The following is a 22,426-nucleotide window of genomic DNA, read 5'->3' on the forward strand; positions in this document are numbered from 1 at the left end:
CAAGGAGGTGATGTAAGAAGGGGATTGTCACAAAATTGTTGTTCACATAATACTTATCTGTGTGTTTGGCTTGGACAGCTGTTTCTGTTTCTTCTTCTCTCAGAAATGTTCAGCGGCAGGACTGATTGAGCATCCCGGCCCCAGCCAAGGAGATTAGACTCAGTCATACCCAGAACAAACCAAAAAACTACAGCCCAGAAAATGGATTTCTCTCAGATTACTAGGAGAGCTTTTATTTGGAGCGTTGCAAAGTACATGTCATGGTTGGTGGCTCGTTCTCTCTCATTCACTCAGGCAGCCTCTCTCTCCAACGCAAGCACTACTTATTTCTCTACCATCCTTTCATTTCCTCATCACCTGATTGAAAGAAAAATATAATTTCTGCAACATCTTTACACAGTTTACCTGGAGTAGTAAAGAGTAGAGAATGGAGAAACCATCACCTCTTTGAGTTCAAGCATACAAACATACATGAAAAAGAGAGAGAGAGATGGATATACATCATATATGAGCCAAACTATCAGTTTGTTTATATTTCTTTTCAGAACATGGCTTCAAGCTTCTCAAAAAAAAACTAAGAGGAGCACTTCTTTGAATTCATGACAGAAATGTAGAGTAGGCAGTATGAGACACATTTTCAGGTCATACAGTAGGCAACATATTGAAAAGTAATAAGAATAAAACTAAAAGTTGCAGTCTGGCTTGTAAGTATTTTCACAGTGGAAGGAAAAGCAACTTTGGATTGAATATTGCATGTTTATGGAAGCAGCCAGTTACTAATATTGGCTTTCTGGTCAGACAAACTGGACCGTCCATTTTAAAGGGTTTTCAGTCTTTCCGTGCAGTCTACAGTGTGCACACTTGTACTCCTTATCAGCAGCCCAAAGAGCAAATGAAATGCTGCTTGTTTAATCTCATCTTTCATCCAATGCAACACATATACTTGTACAACCTTACGAGAAGTGAGGCCTTTGGAGCAATAGTCATTTGCAGTACTTTTATTGTATGCACCAAAGAGATCATTGGACTCATGTCTTCTTGGAAGTTTAGGATTGAGTCAGTCAGTGTGAGTCCTGTTCAGAAAGCTGCTGCTGGCAGGCTGTGGTTGTTGTTTCCTGCCGATTCACCACCTTTCCCTAACAGAGCGAGAGACTCCAGTGAGTGCACACTATCCTTGTCTAGACGCAATCCCAGCCCAGGCTGAGCTGAGTCCCCCCCACCTCTTTCCCCTCCTGCCTCCTGCAGCTCCCCAGCGGCAGCCGCAGCAGCCGCAGCGGCCGCGCACTCCTCTTTGAACAATCGGTCATGCTCCATCTTGAGCTCTTGGTAGGAGCGGGAGAACATGTGGAAGATGGAGGTAGCAGGGAAGGCCATGATGAGGATCCCGCTGAGGATGCTGCTCAACGCTACAACCTGTCCTGGAATTGACCTGGGCACCATGTCTCCATAGCCCACGGTCGTCATGGAGATGATGGCCCACCAGTAGGAGGCGGGGATGCTGCTGAAGTCATGGGTGCCTGTGAGCTCGCTCTCAGCCAAGTGGACCAGAGGGGAGAAGAGGGTGACGGCCACGCAGAGAAAAAGCAGGAGGAGGCCAAACTCCCGGGTGCTACGCCTGACCGTCAGCCCCAGCGTCTGCAGGCCGAGGGAGTGGCGAGCCAGCCGCATCACATAGAGAATCCTCAGTGCCCGCAGAATCCTCAACACCAGGCCCAGCTTGTCCAAGTAGCCCTTACCTCCTCCTGGCCTCTCGTGATCCAGGGCTGGGTCATCCTCTGTCACCACCAGGGAGACATAGTAGGGAAGGATGGCCATGGCGTCGATGATGTTGAGTGGCCCGCGGAGGAAGTCCAGCTTGCTGCGGGCCTGAATGAACCGCAGGATGAACTCCAGGGAGAACCAGGCCACACACACCGTCTCTATGATGAACATGTTCTGGCACTTGGCAAAACACTCACCCTGAGGGAGAGAGGGAAGGCGAGGGGTTGGGGGAGGGGGGGGGGGGGCAACAGGGAGTGAGAGACAGAGAGATTGAGGATGAGAGAAGCAGGAGTTTGACAGGGAGCAAGACATACGGGGTGGAAGGCATGGTGAGATGGGGAGAAGACAAAAATCCTGAGGTAAGATAATCACCCTTGGTAATCATTAATAAATCATGAGCTACAGTCACTCAGTATGCTAAAGCTTTAGCAGCAGAACTGATAGATAATACAGTGACACAATCAATGCATTATTTTATTAGGGTAGGTTTCAAAGATTGATATGAAACACAGTAACAGAAAGCAATCAGCATGCCCTCTACAGTATCAAGGAAGAGCAATGCATTGATAAGAAAAAAACAGATGTGAAAACTCAGGAGATTTTGGAGTACAGAACCCCCGCTGATAACTGACCCTCTTCTTCAAAATCTTTGTCCCATGCCATCACACAGCTTCCTCTGTCACTTTTCCTTTTTCTACAAATGAGCCTATATTCCACCTCCTCACAAATCCAAATCGCACAGCAGAAAATATCAAGAATCACGTAATGTATTATTAAGTCTTTTGTCATATTGAAGAAAAAAAGGGAGATATAATTTCACTTGTTTCTAATCAAGCAGCAACCACTACTGAAGACTGGCACTGATATATTTCCACTAATAATCGTTGGCTCCAACAAACGTGTTGAATTCAGGGGGGAAATGCCCTTTTAATTAATTTCCACCCAAGGTTAGCTAATTTAATCCTTCTAGTGTGTGTAGTGTTGGTCGGATGATTAAAATAACTACTTGGCTAAGGTTAATGACCAATTGCGCTCATGGTTAAAAGAGCCCAACGCTGAGTGTTGGTACGAAGCAGAACATCGGTCTGAAACAGGCGATCAGTGGTCTTCCGAGTCAAAGTCCGACAGTTTGTTGACCGTGACCACATTCTTTCCGTGGATGTCGTGGCTTTACAACATCACACTGCTTCCTCTTTTGCTTATGCTGCAGAGAAGTCCTAATTACTACAGTTGCTAGGGGTGTTTGTCACTTGAAGGGAAACACATTTCATTGTTGAAACAACTGATGCTGCTGTTTTTCATGTGAGGACAATCTCCTCAGGCAACACCCTGTTGTCCATCTTTGGACTTTCTGTCTGCAGTAACTGACATGCATATTTTTGTGCAGCCTGCTTCTCAGATACGTCAAAAATGTTCTTACGTCATTTTCATTTTTCTGCCTTGTACAAGTAAAACTGCATCAGACATTCTTTACTTGTCATGACAAAAACAACATTATAACACTGAAAATGAGACAACATGACTTGATATACATTATTAAGGCGATCATTATTTGTGTTCTCTCAGGCTCTCCTTTCATCAGCTTCCCCCCATTTTCTCCACTTTCCTCATTGTTCACTCTCTGCATTTATCTCTCTGCTGCTGTGTCTCATCTATTTTCCTCCCCCCTCATCCTTCTTTCCTCTCTCTGCCGCCCTCTCTTTTCTCTTCCTGCCTATGTCTCCACCTTCTTATCACTCATTCTGTTTCCTCCTCCATCACCCTCTGCGGACTCCCTCCCTCTCATCCTTCATTCTCTGCCCCTCACACCACTCTCTTTCTGCTGCTCATTCATTCATTCAGTGTTGCTTTTAACACAACTCCCTCCACTGTTTCCCTATGCATGATGCATCCTTTCACACACGTGTCCCATGCCTCCCGCTCTCATTTATCACTCGTGTTCTCTCTTAGGCTTTCACTTCATTCTCGTGGCGACATGTATCAGTGTAATTTGTAGTGTTGTACAGTATATGCAGTGCTATTAATGGTTTGGAAATGATGTAGAGCGTTCGAACATTTCCTTCCATGCATTCATTCTGATATTTTTTACAATGTGCTAAGTTACATTGACACAGGTGATAGCGATAATAGCAAAGTCCTGTTCACATATACTCTGCAACAATCTTTTATGAGAACAGCAGTGGCCACGACAGCCTATAACATTTCAGCCCATAACAGTTTCCCCTCTTGTTCCCCGTTCAAACTGCATTAAGTAGTATAAGCAATTGTTCACCTTTTATCACTGATATAGCAAGCTTGCTAGGAAACAGTTGCTTATTTACACAAACAGGGAGCAACATTAGCATTTTTTGGAGGCGCGTCCTGACCACCTGACCAACTGGATCAGCTTGTTCTAAATCTACCTTGAAGCTACATGATGTTATGTTTAAATATTCAAACCCAAGACTCCATGTTTTCCATAGCTGCAACAATCCATCCAATGGAAATACTCTAGGTTTTGTGCATAATTGTATACACATTTGCTGAATATTCAGCCGGACATTGACTTAGACTTTATTTATCCTACAGCGGGGAAATTTACAAGTCACAGCAGCAAAGACAGAAAGGTGCAGAAACACACAGCAGACAAGCACTGTGTCAATAAAAACCAGAAGTATTTTTTTTTTAAAACAATATACATATAATAAATACAGATATAAAAAATATGGGGAACAAAATAAATATATATACGGAAAATATAAATATGTACAGATGTGCAGATTTATATAGTGCTGTTAAACAGTCTTATAGCAGTAGGAATGAATGACCTGCGGTAGCGCTCCTTCTTACACTGTGGGTGTAACAGTCTGCTGTTATATTTGGAAAGTATGGGATCTCCACTTGTATTTAAATTACAGTTCTGCGAGTTTTAACAATGTTTGAGTTTGTAAAGACTGGCACACCAGTGGGCCGCCACTTGACAAAATTTCAATACCTGACACATAACAGCAAATATACAATAGTAGTGTCTCCAAAGTGGCTACATTTTTGTCATAAAATATTCCAAGGGCCTTTTTTATGACTTTAAGCAGTGAAGAAGCTTTATGGTAATACGGGATCAATTAAAGTTTAAGAGTGTTGTGTTTTCCACCCTAAGTATGCTGTAAATCAAACTTTAGACTTGCAAATAAATCAGATTTATGTCAGTGCTTCATTTCAGCTTTTCCATCATTCTGATGGCTTTCTAAATTTTAGGAATTCTTGTGCTGCTTTACATAAGGCACTATAAAATTACTCATGAATGAGCAACTACAATTTCTGAACATAATTACAGCATACTCATTCAAAAATGAACACTTGTAAATGGATTTTAAAGTCCTTACCCTCTGTATGTTTACGAATGATGAACAACTTCATGTAAAAATAAAACTTATTTTATAATAATAATAATAATCCTGGCCTGTGTGTGTATGCGGCTACACAAAGTTCAAGTCGGGGGAAGCAGAACAACAGTCACACAGTCATGTGATGCTTTGGTCCAATCGGAAAAATATGGATTAGTGCAGCTTTCAAAGTTATTTACTAAAAACAAATACATTTCTAAAGATACCCCATTCAGTTCCACATATGAATAAAACTTTAAATATCCATTTTATTGAATTCATCATTCAGTCCTTGTTTGTTAAGGCATGTTAAACGTGAATCATTGTGGGTCCAGAGCAGCAGTTGTCAGTGCATCAGCCCACACAGTGAAAAGTGGAACCACAATTGCTTCATCTGAGCAGTCCATGATTTCTCCTGAGGTCTGAAGGACTGACTGGAGGATATTTGTTCCTCAAGCAGAGGACACTTACAAAAGCAAAAGACACTTTCAATAGTTTAAAGGGTCACTCCCTGAGAATTACCACCTCAATAAATCTTTAACTAAATATTAACCTTCACACCTCTCCTCCTCCATCTTGCCTGCATTCCTCGTGTTTTCTCTGTCTGACATCCAGTCCTGCTGAGATGTCCGGATGGCTGTCTGTTCTGTATCAATCTTTCAGACACTTTCCCCTCTCAGCTCACGTTATGTCTCTCACGTGCACTCTCTCCACCTCTCACTTATTCTCTTCCTCACTGCTATTTCTCTCACTCTGGCTGACATTAGGCCCATCAGGGCTTTGCGACACCGTTCTCACCCTCCGCATGATAGGCCATTTGTTACAGCTAGAAGCTTTCTACTTCTATCTCTCTCTCCCTTTCACACACACACACACACACACACACACACACACACACACACACACACCTTCCACAATACCCACTATCTCCCTGACCTTATCTCCTCTGTACGACTCTCTCTGGAACTAATGTCAGTGACAGCTCATTTCAACATGGACACTGTTCACCCCAGCAGCTGTTTCACACAGTGTTTCACGTTATCGTCCGTATTAACACCGTCAATGTCAAATTAAGACAAAGACTGCAGCGAGGAAGGAATCATTGTACAAGGCATTCTAGGGGCAGGGATATTTGAAATGACCACATGGGAAACCACTGTATCATTATTACAGCCTTTCCTTTTTTTCCAACATGTTTCTTAACTAAATTTCTACGACAAAAAAAATGGTACAGTTGCCACACAATCTCACAGAAAGGAAGGTGGTCAGTCTGCAATAAACTCAAGCACAAGGCTTTCTTTAAAAGTAACCCAGCCTAAGAAATTAAATGCTGTCCGAAATATTATAAAAAGGTAACCAAGGGAGACCACTCATAGCTTTGCCAGCTTTTCTCAATGCCAATAGCATTGAATGGACTACTTGAATGAAGCAGGTGAAGCTGATTTTTTTCAGCGCTATTGAATCACACCTTCTACATTTAAACTGCTTTTTATTGTGCATCTTCTTTTCTCCAAATCAAGCAGGAAAATGTCCTTCATCAATCATGGAAGTTTGTGTGAGGGAGATTTGCACTTCATTACGAGCAAACGTCTAGCAAGTAGTGTGACATTTTAAAATGTCTTCCCAGTAGGTTTTGAGGGATGGAAAGGAACAAAGAAACATAACTCACGCACTGCAACATGATCTGCCTGAAATGTCCTAAATGACAATCATTTCAAAGAGAAAGGCTGATAACATATGATTGAGGTTAAGCCCTTCAGTGTATGAAGCAATTTAAAAAGACTATCTGAACATGTATCAAGAGGCTGGTTCAGAAATTTCACGCACAACCCGTAGCTAACCAATAGCTAACAGTGCTGGATAATGGATTGTTAGACAATTATGGGAGGACAGGAGATCCTGGTACAAATACATTTCTTAAACAAACTGTGTGAACTTATTGTCTCGTTAACAACCAAGCTAGCTACAGTACCTGTTAGCGGTTAGCTCGCCAGGTACAGCAGTTCACCTATTGTCAAGCCCTCTGAATTGTGGTGTCTCTTGTCATTGAGAAGAAAACCCCTGAAACTTCATCTTAACTTTCAGGTTTCTGAGATATCTTGGATCTTCTTCTCAATATAAATGTTTTTGACACCTACATTTCAATGATGTGATGTGATTACTGATGCAGGTTTTAGAGGAAAAGGCCTCCATATCTAATGTCTAAGAATATAAAGACAGTTCGCCATTTTGCAGCTGATGTTCGGCTCTGACTCTGCAGTGTAATTGCTTCATTGCATAATTATGATCATTTTCAGGGTGTTACATAGATGTCAGTGTTTGCGTTATTGGCTAGGCAAATGGTCAGAGATGAAATTGGCGCAATATAGTATACTTCTCTTTCACACACACACACACACACACACACACACACACACACACACACACACACACACACACACACACACACACACACACAAACACGCTTCTTCCTCTTCATGAAGAACACAATATGTTTAATAGTCATTCTTAATTTGGGTTGAAGGTGAGCACACAGTTTGCCTAAATGAGATGATAAAATGATTATAATTCAAGCATACCATGACTGCTCCTGGCTCCATCTTGCTGTTTTGCCAGCACCAACTGAGTTTTACATTCTTGTTGACAAACCCCCTGCCAGTGACCCATCACTGTGCAGTGAGGCAGCCACTGGATGCTTCAACAGCAGATTCACTCTGTGTACCACGGGTTTGAAGTGTAAATGTGTCTCTTTATTGTTGGACAAGAGAAAGCTTCTATAGCTCTGAATTATGAATGTGTTTTTTCCCTACTTGTGGATCAGATAAAGCTCCACATTTCACTGTCTTCGGTTGGTAATTAGGACGACTCTTCCTACATGTCACTTTCACACTGCTCCGTGAATGATAGTGACGTGTGCATGACTATAAATCGCAGTGTGTTTAAAATTTGGTTATCGTCCTTAGGAATGCTCCCTGGTGTTTTGTTCTAACTTTCAATTTCAATTTCTGCCTCTCTCACAGTGTGTCCCTAACTCCACAGCTGTCTCTTCATCGCTCTCTTGGGGCCTGTCTCCAAATCAGGTAAAAAAAAAGCCCCCCATGATGAGCCTACTAGATCCACGGGTTTTAGCAGAAAGGGGAACAAAGGAAAATATTCTACCCATCAATCAGCTTTACCTGACAGCAGACCTTGAACATACTTTGCACCACTGAGCGCTGCCTCTCTATGCTGCTGTACCGACCTTGCACTCACTTTTAAAGCTTCTAGAAAGAGGAAGAGGAGGGAGGCGAGAAGGGACGGACGGCGACGACAGAGACTGAAAGACATGGAGAAAAGGGGGGTGTGGTTGCACGCCACTCCGCTGGCCGTAACCTGAAATACTGCACATCAAGCGCTGTGTTCACTAGTCATGGGTTATTAAAGGGCTGGTATTATGTGACACTTCCATCCATCATCAGGCTGTTCTCCTGTGACCTGATAGCTGCACATACAAATGCTCACAAGGTAACGCATATAATCAGGCGTGTTTGCACCCATTAATTTGCAAGAATCCTTGATATGTATTATGATAAAAGAGCAACAAACAGCCATCCACTCTCCCAAGACACTGTCCACTGACTCTAATGACACTCCTAACGCTGAGCGCCATAAAGTGGACATGAGCGGGAGAGCAGAGCCCAACAGTTTCATCCTCATATGAGGCTGCTGTGCAGGCTGCCAAGTGTCCTGTTACTAACAAAGACCAACAGCTTGTTCATGCACCATAATGGAGAAAAATGAAAGAGGGTAGGTGGGGAGGATAGACAGAACAATGGAAACGTGAGAATAGATGGGAGGGAGAGAAGGTGGCTAAGCAGTGCGGATGGATAGAGGAGAAAGGGATTACAAGATCAGCTGAGGAGGAAAAAATGAGGTGACATCCGAAGCATAGGGTTCCCTTCACACTCCATAAGTCTCTATTCTCTGTCTGTCAGGATGCTACACACACACACACACACACACACACACAGAGAGTGACACACACGCAAACAACAAATGAGGTTCCCAGTTTGTTAGGGTCTCTTTTCCAGGACTGTTTCATACAATATAGGAAACAGTAGTGGGTGTTCCTTTTTTAAAAACCTCACAAATGGGATTGAACAATAGATTACATGCAAGAACATCCATACATAATCACTACATACATGCACTTACTGTACAAATGAAGCATCTCATTCTCTCAGCAATTCAGTGTTGCTGTCTTAGTTTCTCATCCAATATTCTAAAGTGTCTCATCAAACTCAAGATGTTATGGGTGCATCAGTAATGTACTCACAAGAGACTTGACTACACACACGCGCACACATACACACAGCGAAGGAGTCATGTACCTTTATTATCACAATGCTGTGCAAGCAATAAACTACATATTTTTTTATTTTTCATCTACTTCAGCGCATTGAAAGTGTCCCATCAATTTGTTGCATCAACAAGCATATCATTAATTTGATTAAAAAGAAACACACACTCATTTGCTGCTGGCTGGCTCAGCAGGCTGCATGTAGGAATGCAGAGATACGGTGCAAAGGGTGTGCCTGACTTCAGTTACGAGGGGGTGGAGCTGCAGTGGGAAGGGGGTGTTTGACTTTGCAGTAGCTCCGGGCAGAATAAGATTCTGATGTGCTGCAGTGACCAGCGAGGGCAACCGTGCAGGGGTAGACAGCTGCTGCTCAGTTTATAACCTCAGGGCAATAGAGCTGCCGGTGTGTCTCTATGTGTGTGTTTTGTGTATTGCGTGTCATGGCCACAGCTGTCCTCTGCCCCCCAGTTCTTCTTTTGTGTCATTCCTCACCTGTCCAATGCGTGTCCTCAGTGTGCTCTCCTGTCCTGCAGCCCTGTGGTTCATTGTTAATCAGCCCTGATCTGTAGCTGCCTCCGCAGCTGCTCCTCCTCACCAATTAGTGTCTGGGTGTTAATAGATAGAGCTGTTTTGTATGTTGGTTGCCAGATTGTCTGTTGCTTTGAAGCAGTATTTCTTTATGCTCTTCAAAAATGTACAATAGCAAAGTTTTGTGATGAAATCAATTAATTTCAAAGGAATTGCTGTGATTAGTATATTCACTTGCGGGGGGGGAACTAAATCCACACAAACTGTGGTCAACTCTGACACACGAATTGGCACGATGGACCAATAGTCTTGATTGAGTCTGAAAGAGGGGGCTTATTGACAGTGTTGCACAATCTACTTTTATGAAAGTCTTCTGTCAGAGTATAAACAGCTCCACAAGAGGAAGGGTTTAAAACAAGAGTTGGTGGATCAAATACTTATTGTCCCCTTAGCGACCGAGCTAGCTAGCTCGCTAACTGTCAGATATTACGACAGACTAATGCTAACATGGTGAGCATGTTAGTGGTCAACTCGCCATCTACAGTTGCTCACTAACTAGCCCTGTTAGTAGTCATTAAGCTTTTAGCACCACATATTTTGCGAGGACACGTGGATGAAATTCTGATAAACATGGTACCTGCTTGTTGTATAACCTGTTCTGCTAACCTGCCTCAAACTGTTGGCCCACTTACCTTTTCAAGTAAACAAACATATCTGCTTTATACATTTTGAGCCCAACTACCTATTGCCAGCAACTCTGAATTGAAATAACATTTGTTGGATCATTAAGAAGAAACCCAGAGTCTCCGTCATTTCCATTGTTTTGTCTCAGTCAAATTATTGTTTAAAAATATGCAGAGCACATACCTCTTTGTTAGGGGAGGTCACCTTAAACTGCATTGCATTAATTTAGATGAAACATGATCATTCGGGTGTGAAATTTCTGCCTACTTGTATTTAAGCAAAATGAGCTTTGAATTACGAGGTTCAAAGTTTTGACTGAAAAGAAGTTTGGTTACAAGTACCTTTTTAAGCTTTCTAGATTGAAAGCATCTCTGAAAAGAATTCCCCCTCAGATTAATTTGTTATTTCTCTAGCTCATTAATACTTAACTAGGATAATTTGTTATGTGTCCAAACTCAGATGACACCCTTTTTCAATGTAGGTCAACACTTGTGACAAAAAGTGTCACAATCCAAAGGCTCCTCCAAACAGGCCAAGAACTGCAGTCTTCTTTTGCAAAATACTTGGAAGACACAAAGCCATATATCATTTCTCACACTCCCACACTCCTGTTTCATAGTGCATTCAGGTGTTTCTCATCATGTGGTAAATCAGAAAACCAGGTTATATTTACAAGGTACATGAGGGTTATTGATTTTGTATCATCAAATGTCCCCAAGTTTTCTATTAGTATTTATCATTTTGGCTGTTTGCCACGTCCTGGTGGTGGACTTCTTGTTTTGTTGACGAACACACCGGTTAATATTATCAAAAAATGTTTTTAAAAATGACAAATGGTGAGAAGTCCATTTTGATTAAAAAGTCATAACTTTACTTTTGTACATAAAACAGAACAATTTAAACTACCAAAGGGCCTGTGAATCACTATTTCACTGTAACATTAACTGTCAACCACAATCTCCAGCCCTAACACATTCAGATTTAAGAGGCTCTACTCCACTCACTGCATTGCGTTCCCAGTTTGTTAGCAGCTCGTCTATGCTGTGTTGTGCTGTACAATCCCATCCTGGCACAGACAGAATAAACACCACATACTTTGCTGTTCTCTCTCATAATCCCACTTGGCAGCCATGCAGCACATCAGACATGGAATACAGCTCATAAGCAGATATGCCACAATAGGCATGGAATCTTATTAGTGTCTGTACATACACAAACACACACACACACACACACACACGTCTTGTCAGTGCTTTAATGGAGTCTGCCAATTAGCATAAACATATCTACAGATCCTCATATGGTTAGAGGGTGTGTATGATTGAGAAAGACAGTATCTCTGCTAACTGGCAACCCGTTATAGCAAAAACTGAGCAGAATTTGTTGGACGCATACACACATTAAAACACACACACACACACACACACACACACACACACACACACACACACACAGCTTTGTTATCGTTCTTTATCACCAATGTTTATTTCATTATCTCAGTTCTGGTACTGTAAGGTCCGCTCCCTCTGACTCTGTGTGTGTGTGTGTGTGTGTGTGTGTGTGTGAGAGAGAGACATTATGAATACCCCAGTGGCATCAAATAGGTTTGCCACTCCTCTCCTGTTCTCTGCATCTACTTTATTTTAGTTTCTCCTTCTCTTTCCTCTCCCTTATACTCTCTCCCTCTCCAGCCAGCAGCATGCATTAAGTCATGCATTTGCTTTCCTTGACTTATAGTTCCTCTGACTGACTGCCAGCCTCAGTCTCGCCCTGCTGAGCCAACAAAGTTTACAGACTTGGACACTTATTTATGCTCCCTTCATGTTCTTTTAATGGAGGTTGAAATTATGAGGAGGGGAAGACAAAAATGTGGCACATGAAGAATGCATTCTTAATTTTGTGCCCCTGTTGTTACACACACAAACGAGGCTCATGATTGATGATGGTGCTTTGTCTTCTCAGCTCAGCAGATGTAGCAAGCTGACTCTGTATAGAAAGACAAAGAGAGTACACACACACAGAGTCATTTAAAGCCTTCACTGTTAGTTCTTTGCATCTCCTGTTACAGTATGTGTTTCACATCTCAGGTGTGGAATTGAATTACCTTCAATAAAATCATATGCTGGGTAGGCTTACAATTGTATTGCGCTGAAACAGAATTCACAATTGTTTTTCTTTTTGCAGATCAGACTGTTGGCTGTGTTGCTTTGAGCTGCAGGGGAAATTCATTCATGCTTCCAAGACCGAAATGTTGAATACCAAATCACCAGAGTCCCACTCAGAGACAATACATTTGGAATCTGGCTTTGTTGATTCACATAATTGCAATTCTGCACAGTTCAGAAGCAGGAGACATACACACACAACCAGAAATTCTTCTGAGATTTTATCACGGCCAACACTTTGATCTTTCCAAATGATTCTCACTGTTGCAAAAGGACAGATACGAGAACAAACTCTGGTTTTAGTTTCTGGCTGTTGGAGATACGGCAAGCAGATTATCATAGCGAAAGAGAGAGTACTTCCTGGCCATTACATTTTCCTGTTTTTTTGTATTTTGGGCTTAATCAGAATACTGTATATAGCCATTACTGCAAATCAGAAAACTCCCTGGGATCAGTACATTACCCTAATCATTAAACTCAAAAAGACATGAGTATGTACTATAAGTGAACTAATATGAAGCCTGACAACTTCAGGCTACGGGCTAGAAAATTATCCTTCTCACCAGTCAAACACCCTTGAAAATTGGCGCTACCATTCTTAAAGGAAGCCCGGTGATCATATTATCAATGAATAACCTTTGGTGTTGCATGTAAATTACACTCGGAAAAGGATTCCCGACAGTGACTGGTTCCAGATTATTATCCCAGGCTGTAACATTCATATTCCATCACTGCAGCTCTGCTGAACATGGCGAGAATGGAAGGTCTTTTAACAAACCCAATGTGATTACACACTATTACATAAACTGACTAATGACTTATCATCATAATGACATTAGCATTTGTTATGTAAAACGTGGTATGCTACGCTATAGGTAATCTATCTCTTGAAATCCTCTTTAGTCTCTGCAGCAGTCTTCTGGCTACCTCATGTGTTAAAATGTAAATTTGGATTTTATTTTGGTAAATCCTATATAATCATTCAACAATTATTGACAGTTTATTGATTGCTTGGGACTGTGTGTATGTGTGCACTCTGTCCATATGTGCCAAGGTAATATTGCTGTGTCTCAGTCTTTAAACTTTGAACAGCTTCTCTGGGAGGAAAGATGAGGGGGAGGAAGGAGAGAAAGGAGGCTTCATGGCTGGTTTGGTGTTTACATCATCCCCTCTTACTCTGTTCCCTTGTTATCTTCTACTCCTTCTCCATGACCCAGACTCCTCCATTTCCTCTGTCCCCTCTAATACACAGAGAATGATCTCATCTTCCCCTACGACATCACAAAACACATCCTCTCCGGCTCACTCCGTCTCTCTTTCTGTTTCTTTTTTGTCTTTTGATAGAATAACAAATCACACACTCATCTACTCTCTCTATAATCACTTGCCCAGACAGCTTCTATGGTTCAATAAGATTATTGACAAGTCTCTGCTTGAGAACAAGTGGATAGTCAATCAGAAAACGTGTCAAAACTCACAGTCTGAAGCTTAAGTCATGCTGTCTGCTACTCTGCGCTCTCTCTCTCTCTCTCTCTCTCTCTCTCTCTCTAGATACTTGTGATTGATGCCCTGGGACGTAATTATTGAACAGCAAATCCCACTCCAATTTAGGGACATAAAACAGCCACTTCAATTACTCCCCAGGCCAGAATACGACTGAATTAGGAGAAGGAGAGCAAATCTGATGAGGCTGTCTGAAAATACTCCATCACCCGGCGAGAATATTAAAGACATGAATCTGAGCGACACTCGCTGAGAGTATAACACTATGATGTATATGCAGTGAATGAATGAAAATGAATGCAGAGAAAATTGCTGCTTTGCCAAAAAGTTTTACTCAGAAATATGCACAAAGGAAGTCAGTGTCTTTGGTCAGTGTTCGACATTTGAACAGCAACAAGATGTATACTCAGGCAGGTTATCAATGTGTGCTGAGACCTGCTGCTTTCCAGACAGAGAGTTATAAACTGCATATGCCTTGTTATTTCCAATCAAAACGCTGTTGCTATCCTGCCAGGGATTACTGGGGTCAGTGCTGGGTTAGGACAGTCACAGTAGAAATTCATCTCATGAACTACTGAATATGCCCACCACAATGTGTGAAAACGGATTACATTAAGGAACCATGACCAGAAAGAGAATAGTTGAGTCTGGGTTGACATTGAAATAGTGAAAGCAAGGTCATTATCATCACAGCAGTGGATAGTTGCATACATCTTTCTTCAACTTTGGTCAACTTGGTTGATACCATGCAAAGATATTTTCCACAACTTAGGAGTTTTAAAATTTTTCAGGCAATCAAAAGCTTACCCTAGTCTTGTGTCCTCAATCTACACTTGATCTGGATCTAAAACCAAACTCTTAGATGCCTAACCTAGGCCTGATTATCAGACAGACTTCGTTTCATTTAATTCACTCAGCCTGAGATTGTGTTCATGATAGGGGCACAACAACCTGTTCTTCCGTGTTTGTTGCTAATTTTCTGTTGCTTTTTTCATAAATATAGCCAGGTAGCTAACTGGCTATGTAGGAAGATGAAGTCCACATTCTTAATCTGGCCAACAAAGCTCTGATTGGTCAACTGCTTCTCAAATTGGGGAAAACAGCATCAAATCTGATCTGTGGGCAGGTTCAGAAGTCTGAAGCCAGTTTAATGTTTATAAATCTTTAACTTCAGTACACTTAACTTTAAGCCAACATTTCACATGACAAACATTATCTTTCAACAATTGGCACATTCCAATCTGTGGTGGAAGAATGTGATGTTCACACAATGATCTTGGACATTTTAGTTTTGGTAACAAATTAATACATTTTGTACACTGCCAGACATTCAAGTTCTACTCAAGTCCAGCTTCTTCCTTTTGAAGAGATCATGCTGTCCTAAGTTCACATATGTCCATAATGATCAAAGACTAAATTTTAACTTGAAACACTACAGCCCTACAAACTCCACGGGCTGTTTAATCCTTCTTTCAACTGGGTCTAAAAATCCACTGCTGTTTGACTCCCTGATTTTATATAAATATTGCATGCATCTATTTGCATTTCTGAAACACATCGGAGGAGGATGTGCTTCCTGTCAAAAAGTTGCAACTGTACACAGCATGAAGGAATAATAGTGGGTCCTGAATTATATGGAGAGTTTTTACATAAAGAGCAGATCACTTATACAGTGGCGAGATACATGCACACAGCAGGGGATGGAGGAATGACGAGGTGATTATTATCTGTGGACTTGAAACTGAGCTGTAAGATAAAGGCCTCTCCCAAAGCATTTAGTTCATAGTGATAAACTGATAGAAGGGATCAACTGAGGACAGGCAGAAACACATTACATAGAGACAGAGGGGAGCAGGAGGAGGGGAAAAATGAAGCACTGTTTATCTCTTGCTTTTTTTCCCACCAGAATCTCTCTTTCATCCATTCTCCCTTTTTAATTCGCACTCCAAACCATATTCTTTCACTCCATCTCTCATTCTCTCCGTCTCCCAGACATATCCTCTATTTGTCCTCTTCCTCCATCTTCCACTTTATCACTCTACTTCACACTCCTAATCCAAACCGAGGCAGGCAGAGAAGCAGGGTGAATGATGAGTGGACGGGGGAATTTTGGCCCACTCCAGCACAAAGCAGACCAGAGACAAACAGCAGTGCCATGTGAATTAAAGATGACAGGAGTCCTGCTGTTCCTGCCTGGGCAGGCTAGTCAGACAGTGTCGACAGAGTTCAGTAGCCGAACACATGAGCAAAGTTTAAAATTTGAAGAGCGTGCGAAGAGAAAAACATGAGAGCAGCAGATGGATTTGTTTATTTTTTGAGGGAACTGCCATGCTATTTCCAAGAATGAGCATTGACATGCAAAGAGACACTTAGATGAACACACACAACAAGTGTCCTTACAACCCACAATGTCCTCACAAGGCAGCAAAATGTCAGACACAGCCAAACACACTCACACACACACACACACACACACACACACACACACACACACACACACACCAAAGAATACCTTACAACCCACAACATCCTCACAAGGCATGGACCATTCAGACACGCACACACATACACACAGCAGTATTAAGTTTCATAAAACTCTGCATTTTCTTTTGTGCCAGGAATCAATACAGTATTACAATGGAAAGTGTGTGTGTATGTGTATAAGGGTTGGGTGTGTGAAGAGCAGTGGCGGCTGGTGACTCAAAAAATTGGGGAGGACAGGAGGAAAACCAACCCAGTGTGACAAACTAGCAGTGATGTTTTAGTGATGTGTTTAGAAGTAGTTCGCAATTGCACATTATAATTTCTTTTCTAATATGCTACTGTATGAAAGTACGCTTGACTGCCACTTCATCACACTCACACACAACAGTGGTAGAGAATTGAAGATCAAATTTGGAAATTATCATTGGACCACCACGATATCAGTATTGTATCCTGGTTGTTGGTTGTTTAGGGAGGACATCTTGGTGCATCACTTTACGTGTTTTGGCCAATAACAAATTAGCATTAAGAAAAATTAAGTGCATTAAATTGATATAACAGATCCCTCCATAAAAAGGACAGCCCTGGCCTGCAGGTGTCGCTGTTGAAGCATTTTAATCAGAATTTCAACAATGGGTTTTTTCCAAAGAAGAGAGAAAAAATATTTTATAAATGATACTGAGATTTGATAAGGGTATATTTCAACCAGTTACTCTTTTTTATATTTTGATTTCCCTCTTGCCTCTCAAAAATACAGGAGGAGCAACCTCCTCTGTCTCTATGGACCAGCGAGTTTGGGGAAGTGAGCTGGTCCCTGAGGACAGCTTGATTTCTCCCATAGAGCTCCACTGTCTCCATCACTGCTACTGTGTTTACCTGAGAGATTTACAGGCAGGAAAGCCCAGTTTCCTGTTTACATCACAAATGAAATGGGAAATACAATCTCTTTGTATTCAGCAACACTTGTACTGTGCTTCCTCTACCTGAATATCTGCTTGCTTGCTGTATATCTGATTATTTTGTTGTGAACCTTGTCACTGCACAGAATATAAATCTACAGTTGCATCTGACTCCGCTCTGCATTTTTCCCTATAGGCTGATTCTTCCAGTCATATGCTGTAAAAGGTCCATATCAAAAGCATCATCCAGTTATGCAGGTTTACAGCACTCTGAATCAGACACAGGGAATCTTTCCAATCGCGCGCCAAAGCTCTTCCATCTGTGTTCCTATGACTCTCACCGACTACTTGACTCCTACTGGCTCCTCTCTTCAGCCTTTACAAACTCATCAAGCATTCTGCAACCTCTCCTCCGCCTCTCTAAATTCTCCAGTGTCACACCCTCCTGCACTTGATCCTTTAGCTGCCTGTGACTGCTCATATCAAAATCAATACAATGACGCTGCTCTTGACGACTTCTCAACAGCTGTTGAACAGGTGTGTAGAGTTTTCTTGCAGCAACCAGTCTCTGCACACACATAGGACGCATATATACATACTAGTTCACGCTGCAGTAAAATATTAGTTTGAAAGGAACAGAAGGCGCTAGATTAAATGTGTGCAAAATTCAGAGAGAGCCGTATCGGTTATAGTGGATGAGTTCATTACTATTGTGCATGTGACTGTGTGTGTGTAGGTATATGACTGCCAGTGTATGTCTGTGTGTGTTTTTACATGTGCAAATTTGAGCGATATACAGTAAGCCCATTTCATTATTCCCCAGTGTTTACTGACAGATACTGGACAGGCCTCAGTGAGCAGCTCTGGCTTCATTATCCCACGCTGCTATGGGTAGACACAGATCACAGGACATGCACGGCCAACACACACACACAGCAGCATCCCACAGGGATGTTTAAGAGGGTGTGACGACAGGGAGTTGTTATATTTGAGAATTTCAAAGCTCAATTTTTTGCAGCATCACGATGTCTGCCTCAATCTGAAATGAATAAAACAAGACTCCAATGTTTGCTTTTTTCTCACTCCTAAACAATGACATACTGGAGACACAAACTGGTGATAAAATTCAACGTTACTTTCCAGGAAACAAAGTTAGTGTTGGAGATAATGCCTAAATGAGCATCCAGTTTGTCACGTTAAGTTAAGAATAGCTCTGTTACTTCACGATCACTGTGCAGGGAAGAACTGCGAGAGGAGACAGCTGTATCACTCACACCACTCACAATAAATCTCCCTGACAGACAGGGTCGCTGTAGGCATCTTACTACAAAACTTGAATTTATGGTCTCTATTTAAATTTAAGTATCATAATTGATTATTTTGTATTAGTTTGACTTTGGTTCAGGGCCCAGTGTTGCTGACAACTACATTCACGACATGCAAACACACTGGTTCACTCACCCTGTCCTCTTCCTCTCTGAGGTCTGGCATGGTGCTGATGCACAAGCTGACAACGGTCACTGCAACCATGATCACCGACATGCAGGCAAAGATCTTCCCCGGTAAGCCAGACTGCGGATTCTCCACCATATCTCTCAGCCAGTTCATCACCTTTCGGTACCTTGTCTCCTCCACCGTCACACGCTGCATGGCGTTTCTCTGCCTGCGTTCCTCCTCACGCCGCTCTAGCTCGTGCACCTCCTCGATGCGTGTGTACATCTTCCTCTTACAGCAGCGCTCCATGTATGTCATCTCCACACCCCAGTAGGTCAGCTCATCGTGTAGTGAGAGGACGCACATCTCCCGCAGCAGGCGCAGTTTCCCCGCAGCCAGGAAGTTGAGGATAACCCTGAAGGCAGACGGCGACCGGTCGAAGAAGAACTCCTTGCGGGCTTCGTCATAGTCGTCGCAGACACTGGCGATATCCTCGGGTGACCGGCAGCCACAGAGGCGGCCAAGTCGTGTGAGGGGGAACTGCTCCAGGGTGCTCCAGGGGAAGGTGTAGCGGTTCCCCCCAACGTTGATCACTGCCAGCAGGGCATGGTCGATGGACACCAGGTCCTCTGGGCGACGGATGAACTGAGCTCTCTTGTAATACGCACCCTGGAGAGTGAACAATAAAAAGCTTCAATGCATGAGCAGCTGCATCTGATATGTGTGTGTACGAGTACAATAAGATGTCTACAACTTCGATATCATTCTTTAATTCCTTCATCTTTTTATTTTACTTTCGCAACAATCTTATTCATACCTTGATGGTCTCAGTCTCAGGGATCTCTGTGAAGATGCGGTCAAGACTGCTGTCATCGCTGACGGACAGATTGCTGAAGTCATGGTTGGCGTTGCTGATGATGGGCATGGCAGCATCTGGAAAGCACGCTGCTCCAGACTGGGCAGCTCAGACCAGTTAATGAAGACAGAAAAAATATTTGGATTGCGCCAGGTTCAACTTGTCAGTCTCAGCACTCAGCAGTCCTCTCTGTATCGCAGCCTCCAACAACTTACGTTAAAACTTGCACACATGAAAAGCTTTCCTGCCACAGCCCAGGTCTACTGTAGACAAGCGGAGCATAAAAACAGCTGTAGCTTTCCGTTTTTTTGGTCTCAGAACCCCTCATAACAAGGAGTTTTTTCTCAGCAGCAGATGAGCTATGGCTTTGGCTTCCAACCAACAGAGCAAATAACCCAGAAGCGAGGAGTGTCAGGAAACCTCACAGTTGAATGTGGGTGAGATATGACATTGCCATCAGAGGTCCACAGTTGAGGTATCAGGATACAGTATCAGATCAGTGGGTAATCCCAGTCTGAAGAGAGAGTCTGGAAAGCCCAAATGGCAACAGTCAGTTAGGATTGATCAGTGGCTGATGAAGCTGCAGAAGTCAAAGAGGCAAATGTGTAGCACTGATGTGTCCGGGGACTGGGGGTCCTCTGTGTTACCGCAGCAGGATTAGGGAGGGCCTAGATTCTTGGTGGCATCATGCAGGCACTGAGAGAGAGGGAGAGAGAGAAAATGTCAGAATGGAGCTAGGATGAACTGAGATTAGGCGGGTGTCACAATAAAAAGCAAGAATAGCAAAGAGATGGTGTGAAGACAGAAAAGGGTGTGGAGAGAGAGAGAGCACACCTCAGTACTCAAGACTGCAGTGCTGTAGGCTCCACCCCCCTCTTCCACTTCCTTTCAGTGAGACGCAAGACATACAGACGCATCAGCTCTGTTGCTATAAATGGCCAGTCACTATGGTCAACGTAGGACTTGAACAGATAGCAAAGGAATTTACAGTCACATCAACATCCAATGAGGACGGCCTGGATGGTTTACTTAGTACGGGTGTTACAAAATTCAAGGAATAACAGTAGAAAAGAACATGCAGGTCTGTGGCGTTATTCACACTCAGAGTGAGTTATTGGCTGTTGTAGACGGGCAGCAATCCTAGCAACAGACACTGAAACGCAGGGTCCAAAATGTTTTTCTTGGCAATACAATTGCCCTGAAACTTATTGGCACTGTTAGCTGTTACAGTTGCCCAGAATGATTCGCTGTGTCGTGTATCAAAGCCCTAAATAGTTGCGGTTAATTCCAATTGCAGGTCTGTTAATTTCATTATTTGCCATTTAGTCTATTTAATTACACTCCATGCATGAAGACCAACTGCCAGCAAATAGTAAAGTTGGACGTTAAAACACATTTGTCAATAGACCTTTTTGACATGTCATAGCAGAAGCGCAGGTGTAATTAATAACCATAATGAAGGCTGCATTCCAGTTAGCCATTGCTGTAAATTCTAATTAGTTAACCTTACTAAAAAAAGCATGCAAACCGATTGCCTTAAAAAAAACTAAGTAAAAGGTACTTGTTTGACTTAAGTAAAGTGGAATAGTATGTTGTACTAACAAATGCTTATTTAGAGTAGTACACTTATACTTGAGTTTAAGTAACTAAACAAAACCTGTATAGAGTACTTGATAATTCACTTTAGATGTATTCTTGACTTAGAGTATAGACTACTAGGAATTACAATTTCAGACAACTAATCATTTCAAGTCAAATGTACTGTGTGTATTCCAAAAAACACATTTATTTAAGTTGGGCTAACTAATGTGACATTTCCTGCAACTTAGAATTTCACAGTCGCATTTACTTGAACAGCAATCTCATTTACTTGTTACAACCGATTGCCTTAAAAAGACCAAGTGTTACTTGCGTAATTTAAGCGCTTTATTTTAAACATCCATTATCCATTAATGAAAAACAGGTTCCATTCTCCTAAAATAATTCCAGTTACAGTCACACATAATAAATTCAATAAGTTCAATTCTTTTTCTTTATTGCAATACTTCCAATAACAATAACACAGTTATACCAAACTTGGTAAAGAACCAGCTAACAAGTGGCTTCAAAGTGTAATGATATGAAAAGGTAATGACATAATCAAAAATGTGAATAAACATGGCACACTGGCAGCTTCTAGATATAACATGCAGATTCAAAAACAAGTGAAATCTAACTCAACAGGAGATTTTTCAGTGTTTGTAGTTTTGGTGTGAGTTTGCTCTCTCCCAAACCAAGCATGACAATCTCTCCCTCAACAATGATGGCAGTAGAGAGCGATGCAAGGTGAAGATTATTCGGAGAGAAAGGAACATCTTCACTAATGACAGTGAGCACCCCAACAGACACCTGTGCCTAGGACTCAGCAGTCA

At 42.2% G+C, this 22,426-nt stretch overlaps 1 protein-coding gene across 1 annotated transcript; it reads right to left on the reverse strand.

Annotated features, from left to right (window-relative positions):
- Positions 1-202: 202 nt before the first annotated feature.
- On the reverse strand, positions 203-20,110 carry kcng4a (potassium voltage-gated channel, subfamily G, member 4a). Its single transcript, XM_070907469.1, has 3 exons — positions 19,977-20,110; positions 19,187-19,828; positions 203-1,959 (listed from the first exon to the last, which is right to left on the reverse strand). The coding sequence occupies exons 1-3, from the start codon at positions 20,082-20,084 to the stop codon at positions 1,078-1,080; spliced, it is 1,632 nt and encodes a 543-aa protein (XP_070763570.1). The 5' UTR covers positions 20,085-20,110; the 3' UTR covers positions 203-1,077.
- Between the last annotated feature and the right edge of the window lie 2,316 nt (positions 20,111-22,426).

The sequence above is a fragment of the Enoplosus armatus genome, chromosome 6 (assembly GCF_043641665.1).
Source record: "Enoplosus armatus isolate fEnoArm2 chromosome 6, fEnoArm2.hap1, whole genome shotgun sequence".
Classification (NCBI taxonomy): Eukaryota; Metazoa; Chordata; class Actinopteri; order Centrarchiformes; family Enoplosidae; genus Enoplosus; species Enoplosus armatus.